This window comes from Biomphalaria glabrata, chromosome 4 (assembly GCF_947242115.1).
Source record: "Biomphalaria glabrata chromosome 4, xgBioGlab47.1, whole genome shotgun sequence".
Lineage (NCBI taxonomy): Eukaryota > Metazoa > Mollusca > Gastropoda > Planorbidae > Biomphalaria > Biomphalaria glabrata.
The window spans coordinates 15792429-15802361 of record NC_074714.1 but is presented as its reverse complement, the minus strand read 5'-3'; the positions used below and the strand labels follow the sequence as shown (position 1 = coordinate 15802361).

At 35.4% G+C, this 9933-nt stretch overlaps 1 protein-coding gene across 1 annotated transcript; it reads left to right on the top strand.

Annotated features, from left to right (window-relative positions):
• Positions 1-1501: 1501 nt before the first annotated feature.
• LOC129925798 (fibronectin type 3 and ankyrin repeat domains 1 protein-like) lies at positions 1502-2353 on the top strand. The gene is made up of 2 exons (XM_056026378.1): positions 1502-1850; positions 2007-2353. The coding sequence occupies exons 1-2, from the start codon at positions 1502-1504 to the stop codon at positions 2351-2353; spliced, it is 696 nt and encodes a 231-aa protein (XP_055882353.1).
• Positions 2354-9933: the final 7580 nt, after the last annotated feature.

Here is a 9933-nt window from a genome sequence, read left to right as displayed (position 1 = left end):
ATTGCTATAATTCTGTGAAAAAAAATTATTTAAAAGTAATTGCTTTGTATATAGAAACATTAAAATCAACATAAACTAGTTAAAAACAAGCAAAATACAATAAATACTTTAAAAAACAACAACAAAGCTTATATTAATTGTAGTAGTGTCAATTAGTTTGGATCAGTCATGTAATTAAATTTGTAATAGATCTAGACTAACAATAATAAATCTGTGCAATTAGAAATATTTTTACTAATTGTTTTTGTTTAGCGTACTTTCATGCTTTTAGTTTTCTCAATACGCTATGATCCTATCACTTGTCAGTTGGAGAGGGTAGTGGGTCATCGCATTTTAAATGTATTTGTAAAAGAAAAAAAAAAGGAGCGACCTGAATTCGAACTCGAGAGCTAAGGACTCCTCAGTCTTCTCAAGCCAATTTGGTAACCACTGAAAATAGGTTTTATAGTTATTTACAAATTATTTTCTACAAACAATTAAGGGGACTAATACAACTTATACAACTTTATCAGTCAAGGAAAATTTCTTTCCATTGTTAGAGATGTGTGTAAAAGAAATAATTGTGCACAATTTCAGCCTGATCCGAGATTTGGTGTGGGAGAAATAACGTGTACACATTTTTTTACCAGACAGACAGACAAAGTGAATTAATGTAAGCTTTGTAAAAAAAAAATAAAATGAATTTCTGATGTGAAAATACATAATTTCTTTCCAACCTGAAAAATGCCATTAAAGAGGAAAAATGACTAAAACAATACAAAGTACCTATCTTAGTATAATGGTAAACCAGATTCTCATAATAAAAATCAAGATGCTATGATACTTGAAAAGTTGTCTTAGAATTCCCATCTTCATGAAGTTATTATTGAATCAATCAAGAGCAGTAATATTAAAATTCTCTGTTTTGGTTTCCAATACTGGTAGCTATAGAAAATGTAAAGAAAGAAGAAGATATCCAAAGTAAAGCTATGACATATATCACAGATGAATAAAGACTCACATTTAACAATACCATATGTAAATGCAATAAGCTTGGAGATAATGTCCAAAAAAGGTCAAGTCTAGTTAGGACATAAAGTCTTTATTCATACTTTTTTTTTGAGGAGGGGGGAAATTATGTTGCTTTAATACTTTGGTACCTTTGCTGTTTGGCCACCAGGGCGTTTGAGAAATTGTTCAAAGTATACTACTGTACAGGCTCCTAAGGCTACAAGGGTTTTAGTGATTTTACTTACACTGGCACCTCTTCTAAATCCTGTTAGAGTAATGTATCTCTGTTGTAATTAGAAATTGAGCTAGGACTAGGGTAAGGCTTCTCAATAAGTGTTTGTGAGCTAGATTCTTGGGAAGGGAAAAACTAATTTCTGCTTTTTTTTTTCTTTTGGGCTTGTAACCACGTGACCCATAAAGATTAATTTTTTTTCTTTACAGATGAGAAGAGCTTACTAAATAAATTAAAAAAATACACGAGAAAAATTCAACGACAAAAAGAAAGAAAACAATGTCGGACCTTTTACATGCAGCAGTTAAAGCAGGAAATAAAGAGACGGTGGAGAAGTTAATTTCTTTCGGTGAAGATGTCAATTTTGTTAGCAATCATAAATCTCCTTTAATGTACTGTTTGGACACTGACATCGCTAATAGTCTTCTCTTGAATGGAGCGGATGTTAAATTAAAATCAGGGGACAGAAATCTTAGTGCACTATTAAATCTGTTTTTAAATGATGACACTGACAAAGAATGCAACAATCAAAAGATCAAAACCACAGATGAAATGTTCGAAGTGACTCTAGAACTGACAAAGTTGTATCTGAATCACGGAGCTAACATCAACGACAAAGACTCTGAGGGTAAAACGGCTCTAATGCTAGCATCATCTTTAAAGGATCATGCTTAAGTAGTCACATATTTGTTGGAGTCTGGGGCAGACTGCACTCCAATGGATTACTATGGTCGAAATGCCTTTTATTATGCCGTAAACCTTGGGTTAACAAATACTGTTGCAGTTTTTCTAAAATTTCCAATTGATGTCAATGTACCATGCTCTTCTACTGGCTTGACTGCTTTACATCTTGCAGCCAAGAACAACGACACAGATATGTTATGCTTGCTAGTGATCTACAAAGCTGATTTGGATGTGGTAGACACACAGGGAAATACTGCCTTGATGAACGCTTTAAAGAGTTCAGGAAAAAAAAAGGATTCCATTCTGTTCTTATTAGATTCCAGTTTAAATATTAACAACCAGAACAAAGACGGTAAGACCGCTATCATGATAGCTGCCGAAATGTCAATGACAGGGGTAGTAACACTGCTGAGAAAGGAGCTGATTTGGGCATCAGAAATTATGTGAATAATAAAAATGTTGTTGAGATTATGCTGGATAGTATTGGCCCTCGCACGATCTTATGCAAGGAAAAACTGATCACATGTACCGACAATTTATTAAGAAAAGGTGGACTGGATGTATGTGTTGAAAAAAAGTACTTCTTTTTTTTATCTTAGATAACGAGGTGAATCTTGTTCAGAGACTTATTTATTGCTGTGTTTGTCCCATGGACATTTCTGAATGTACGTTGAAAGAAGACCGATACACCTTTCACACCCCGGCAAAGACATTTTCTCCATTCTGGTACGCTCTGATGATCGATAATCTACAACTTGCTCGGTACTTCAGTAACATTTCCTTTTTAACACTTTCAGATTGCTGTTATCAGCAATATGTTAGTAGCAGGAATCTTTTGGTGAAGAAAAGATACAAGCAATGTCTTGAGTTCGTGGATGAACTCTTTTCAAAGCCAATGTCTTTAGAGAAGTTGAGTCTGGTAACAGTGTGTTCGGGGGAGGTGGCAAGGCTAATTTCGTTATTTCTACATTTTTGTCGTAAGAAGTGATTCACAAAAGAAATTGCCCTTATAATGGGATGTCAAATCAATAAATGTAGTAGCATTCTGTGGTCTGTCATCTTTACCAGCGCACAGTACGTAAGACCCCATAGAGGTTAAGGTTGGTTTCTCACTAGTGAAGATTAGAAAACGGTTCCAGATTGGAAGTTATCCCGTAGTCAAACCGTAATTGAAAATTACCTAAATACATATAAGGTTGGTGTAGTCATTACATAAGAAAGCCTTCACGGACGAGAGACAGTGTGTAAGAAAGGGCAGTTGAGTCCAGGACAGCAAGGTGGTGAGTCCTTGAAAATGTAGCTGTACGAGTCCAGTAGTAGACAGAGAGACTAGTAGTGTTTAGTAGGCAGTTCTGTTGATGCATTAGTAGTTAATGTAGCCAATAATGTTATATTGGCTGTTGACGTAGTTTTTAAAAAAAAGTCACATTGTTATTTGAAACTCTTTTTGTCAAGTATTTTGATGAATGTATGTATGTATTTTTATTATCATAATTAAATAAGTCGTCAACAAATGTGTATTTGAATTACATATGTATGCTTATCAATAAATTCTTGGTCTTGACCATGCACTGATTCATTCATTCATTCATTCATAATCACTCATGTGGAGGAGGTGGGCAATATATTCAGGGGTGGATTGGGAGTCAAAATATGCCTTATGTTGCTTGTTCATTGTTTAGTGTGTAGGCCCATATAAGGGCTATACATTAGCCCGAATGCCCATGTAGTGCAGGGAGATGGCTACAACTGACTGGCCTAAGAAGTGTTTGTATTCTGTAATAAGGAGTTGTGATCCATTCGTTTGATGATAAAAAAAAAAGATATGAGGCCAAGAAAATTGTCGTGACAGTGTTGAGCGTTATGAAAAGCAGACCACTTTATTGATGACCTTAAGAGTGTTTCGGGTTTAGTTCGGCACTAATTGTAGTTCGGCTTGGCTTTTTTTTTTTCGGGTTTTGCTTGGTTTCCCCATCTCTAATTATTCTCCAGTCCATCGGCCAGCCCAAAATATACACGCAATATTTCCTTCGCCAAGAATAAAACGAATCCAGTGTCTTCTCGTCACAACGCCCATTTTCCTTGTTTTCCCACATTATAAAATAAATAAAAGATAAATTAATACTCGTTTGATCATTCCACAGCATGGCTCGAAGAAAGACACAAATTGTAGATCCCACTGACATTCTAGGCACCGAAGACAAGAAATGAGTTCTGAAATCTTCACTAATTCCTGAACTTGAAAACGAAGTGATGTGCCCGGAGGAAACGGATTAAAAATGAAATACGATGTAGTAGCTGCAATGGACTTAGTTCCTTGAACAAATACACTGAAAGCCTAGAGTTCCTTGAACAAATGCACTGAAAGCCTAGAGTTCCTTGAACAAATACACTGAAAGCCTAGAGGGCTACAGATGGTGTTGCAACACATGCCACACAAGAAAATCGGTGCACCGCAAATATTTTTTTTTTCGCGGAGTTACCTCAGCATAAAGAAGATTTTAGTTCTTGTATACTGCTGGGTCTGAGACATGCCAAAACACCAGCTGCCCCGTGAAGCTGGCAGCGTTAATAAGTCTATTATCTCCGATTGGTGTAATTTCATGCGAGAAGAGAATGACTAATGGAACACTAGAAATACAACACAAATCTGCTGGGTAGATGAGGATTTCAATCCTATCGTCCTAGGAATCGACGAAACAAAATATTTCCACAGGAAATATCACTGTGGGCGGTGAAGGATATTGGGTCTTCGGAGGTATATAAACAGGCACTGGACGCTGTTTTATGTTGGAAGTACCTGACAGAAGTGCGCAAACACTGGACAATTTAATAACACAACACACTCTGCCCGGTAGCCATATAATTTCAAATGGCTGGGCATCATACGGCAATATAAACCAAATCGGAAATAGAATATACACTCATTCAGTAATAATTTACGAACAAAACTTTGTGGATACAAATGACTCTGACATTCACACACAGAACATCGAAAACTTATGGATGAGGGCCACAAGAAAACTAAAGAGACAGTTTGGCATTAGTTTGCCGCAAAAGTTTACCTACAGATATTGCATCCGTGAAGGAGATAATTTTTCTAATTTTCTTGATACTATTGCTGAAAATTATTCTCTAATTATTTTGTTTATGTTATATTTAAATCTAGTTCATAGTGTTACAAATGACCAGTGACAGGAAGAGGTTAACGTGTGACCCCGACGAGATAACACAGCAGCGGGTGTTTTCTGGAATCTACATGTATAAACAAAGACAGGATGTGACGTTTCCTCACGTGTTATTCCAGAGGATACTAGCCGTGTTTGTGCAACTTTGGACAAGCGATTAGGGACTCTATATAAGCCAGAGAGTTAATGTTAAAGTCAGTCGTATGGAGTCGTGAGTGAGCCGTTACAGTCGATACAGACTATGTAAGACGTGTGCGGCTCTGTGGAAGAGAAATGTGTACGACTCGATGCAAGTTAACTAGGGTAGAGTTAACTGGAGTGGACTACTGTCGTTAAAGTCTATACAGCGAACTACAGTGGACTTGAGCCGTTACAGTCGATACAGTCGATGTAAGACGTGTGCGGCTCTGATTCAGTAGACTTGATTGCGACTTGGTTCAGCTTTAGGAGACCTGGAGCGACACTGGGAAGTGTGTCGTTGGTCTGTTCTGTGGAATACGGCTCGATGCAAGTTGACAAGAGATGAATTGCAACGAAGTGAAGAGATGAATTGCAACGAAGTATAGCTAACTGTAAACTGACAGATATTGTACAGTCTTCTACGCTACATGTTACATTGACGAATTGCTAGAGTTAATAGTCATTAAAGTTATATGAAACTGAAAGTTTAGTCGTCAAGTTCTTTGCAGTGTTTTTATTTGTGTGCCTACTAGTACATTTAGCCAGAAGATTCAGAAATACGTAACAATATAAAGTATGCATAGATTGTACAAATGCTAAACATTATACTTTTTTCCTTTTTGTGTGTGTTGTATCTTTAAACTACGAGACATTCCTCTACGGTAGTTCATTTTTAACTTACTTCTGGTTTTATTTTGTTGATTTATTCAAATTAAATGTGAAATGCATAGTTCACATCTGTATACATTTTTTAAATAATTTTTATTTTATGTTTTATAATAAAATTCAAAAAGTAACATCTATGAGTTTGTTTTATTATATATATATCTGATCTAATCTATAAAACACACACAAACACTAGATGAATTTTGAAAATATATTTCAATATTTCATCAAATATTTAATTGCTCATTTGAGAAAAAATAAAACGTTTATAATTACATAATAATACATACACTTAATACCAAACTAAATAATTTATAATAATAATAATATAAGAAGACTAATTGTTCTATCTTCATTATTAGACAAAGAAAGTTAGCAACAACAGGTTAGCCAGTTTTTTTTTAGAAACTAGCACAAAAGAAGAAAATACAGCCAATGAAACTCTTATCAAGTTTTTTTTGTATTAGATGTGCTGTTGTTAAGTTTGCGTTTACAGAAGGCCTGGTTGAGAAGGTCGTAACAATACAATAATTGTGTTCACAGTATGAACTATAGATTGAATTTTACCACTTTGATATACAGTATTGTTGACACTATTCATGGTACAATACACGGTTTCTAATTAAAGTCAAGATATTTGTATTATATCAATAGCTAACTTTTAATTCACCAATCTTATGTCGATGGTAAATCGCTTTCCGTTCTATTCATTTCATGTTTGGCAAAGGTATAGAACTCATTCACACTAGCGAAAAATATAAAATTTTGAAGCTAGTTCCCCTGATTAATGCAAAGGAAAGTGTTGTTTTTTTTTTAATTAGATAGTTGTTTAAATTATCTTTCTCAATTTGAAACAAAAGTGTTTTCACACATCTTAAAATTTCTCTTTACATGAGATTGAAAATTAATAAAAAAAATATCTGCTATGAGAATCGAACTCACATAATTCGCAACGTGCTAAATTTCAGCGTGAAAGTGGTAGGAATTAATTTCTGCTTCTTTTTCTTATGGTTTTCACTTTTTGACTTGAAGCTTGTTTTGACGGTAAAGTTTAACATACAAGCACATGGACAAATTTAAAACAAGTGAAACGCCTTGTCTATAGCACTCCTGTCGCTAGTCAATTAATCCAATGTCGTAGAGAAGTAGGTCATTCAGCTCTAGTGTATTATAGTAATGATCCAGGATGGCAATAGTGTACATAAAGGAGGTAAAGGAAGCGATGTGACTGAGCGGTAAAGCGCTTGACTTCCGAACCGAGGTCCCAGGTTCAAATCCTGGTAAAAAGTCCATCCAGCTCTGACATTATTTGGGAAAGTAAAGGCGGTCGGTCGCTGTGCTTGACACATGACACCCTCGTCAACCGAGGGCCACAAAAACAGATGACCTTTACATTACTACAAATACTGATTACATCAGCAGAAAAAGGGCATACGATAACTTAGAAAAATGTCCTCTTTTAATGTTAGCGAAAAGGCCTTGAATATGTTTTATCACAATCACCTTTTAAGTTTTAATATCACTGCCTGGTATGGCAATCTGAACATTTAAAATAAAAATACACTTCATAAAATCATAAATGCTGCTGGTAAAGTCATTGGCAAAAAAAACCCACCTCATTTGGGCAGCTATTTGAGAAAAACATTCTTAAAAAAAAACTATAAATATTATAGACATACATATTCACCCTTTGGTTCAGGATTTTGTGATTTTACCATCGCAAAAGAGATACAAGACACCGATAGCAAAGACAAACATGCACAAAAACTATTTTGTTCCCCTGGCAATCAATTCATTACATACTATCTGATATAAACTTTACGCATGTAAATTTTGAGTAGGTCTGGTGTAAATGTATATTTTGGTTTTCTATAGTTATAATGTTATTTTATGTGATGCGCAAGACAAATTCCCTTATGCATAATGATTATTATTATTATTATTGTTATTGTTATCTGCCCTTATAGGTCAGAAAGGGAAACCTTTTTAAAGGAACTAAAAATAGGAAAGACTGGCTCTTGTCACACTATGGCTGTTCAAGCTATATAAAGCGTATCTTGGCTCACTCGTCTATCCAGTACACATTTTGTACACATTTGTATTTCTCTCACTTCATATCCTCTGATCAAGTTGAAATTGTACACAATTATTCAAAGTCAATGACAAGACGTGAAGCCATCCATCAAAATTAATTAATGAGTAGTAATTAATTTTTGTTTCTATTATATATATATATATATATAAATTATTTAAACATTGCGGGATAGACATATAAATTTGACAATCCAGAGCAGGGCTCTAGAACCACAAGCATACGGTATTCACATATATACGTGGCAATGATTTTCGGTTCTTCCCCTAAGATAAGCTTTTTTTAAAAATGTGTTTATACTTAGTTTGTTTTAATTTAATGTGTTATATTAGGCGATGCTTATCCAGAACAGGGCTCCAGAATCACACGCAGAACGACCCTACGTCCTCCAGACGTCCAACATATAATAGGTCACTAAAATCAGCGTTTCTTTGTGAGGCGCCCCACAAGCTGGTTTAACTTTTTTTTTTTCAACAGACAAAAATATCTTGTAGATCCATATTGGAGGAGTTATCAAGGGCGTTAATGTCCAACAATGTTAATACTTCAACTCTCATGCCAATGGGAATAATTGTAAAAAAGGCTAAAATATATAAGGTAACAACGGTATAAGTTTACTGCTACGTGACCTAGATACACGGAATTAAGCTTCCATATTAGGTTTTGGTGTTATTTTATTAAAAATGTAGCCGCAAATATGTAAGTTGTTTGAGTTGGAAACAAATAGTTTTTTTTTTAATTAACATAAATTAAATGGAATCTTAGGGTATACTTCCGCCTAGGGCAAACACTTGATGAGTTCTACGTAAAGTTCCCCTATAAGACCTTGCCAGATGATATAAATGTCATCTGTTTCTGTGGCCCACGGTTAACGAGGGTGTCATATGGACAGCACAACCCATTAGAGGTGGGTGAAATCAGAGGCACCCAGGGATCGCGAAATTAAAAATCCCAGTCTTTACGGAGATTCGAACCCGGGACTTTCGGTTCGGAAGTCAACCGCTTAGCCACCGCGTCCCCAAGCTCTACGCTATAAATATACATTATTCGACAACTTTTCTGTTCAATGCTGATCTACCAGTTGGGCCAGGTTAGTATGTAGTCTTTGGGCTAGGTTAGTATGTATTCTTTGGGCTAGGTTAGTCTGTAATCTTTGGGCTAGGTTAGTATGTAGTCTTTGGGCTAGGTTAGTATGTAGTCTTTGGGCTAGGCTAGTATGTAGTTAACAATGACAGAATATTTACTTAAGAGAATATCAACTATCTTACAAAAAAAAGGGGGGGGGGGTAATTCTAAACAGGGACAAATAACACATACACAAAGTCAACAATAGTCAGTCGTTAAGACCATTGCAGATGATGTTAAGGTCATCTGTTTCTTTGGCCAAAGGTTTACGAGCAGGGTGTCATGTGGCTAGCATGGCTAAAAAGTGCACAACTATTATTATCAACATTTAAAAAAACAAAGCTTATAAGCATTTTCTGTATTACGTATACCAGATAGATTAAAACGATAGCTAATTAAAATTGTCGCCATAGACTTCAATCTTCAATCGCTTGACATTAAATGCGCACTCGTAAGTCTTGTGACATTTATGGCAATTCGCTTGTAAATGTCGTTGAAATTGGTAAAAAAAAATCAGTTACTTAACAATAATTTGCACTTGGCCACTCATGAATGGTAAGACATGGCTTCTGTTTGGTCTGACAGTAGTTGAACATTTAATTGCTAAATTTGATCCAACTACAAAATATTTCTTAGGTGCATTGGCTGACTGAAGTTCTGCCAAGTCATTGTTTTTCCTAGCTGACCCAGACAACCCATCGCATGCTCAAATAGCACTAGAAAAAAGGAGCATCTGTGCAAATTTGTCCTAGCATTCGGAACAAGGACACTGTCTT

Coding starts and splice junctions, on each gene's coding strand:
- LOC129925798 (XM_056026378.1), top strand. CDS start 1,502: ATGTCGGACCTTTTACATGCAGCAGTTAAAGCAGGAAATAAAGAGACG. Junction 1,851..2,006: donor CAACGACAAAGACTCTGAGG/GTAAAACGGCTC, acceptor ATACTGTTGCAG/TTTTTCTAAAATTTCCAATT.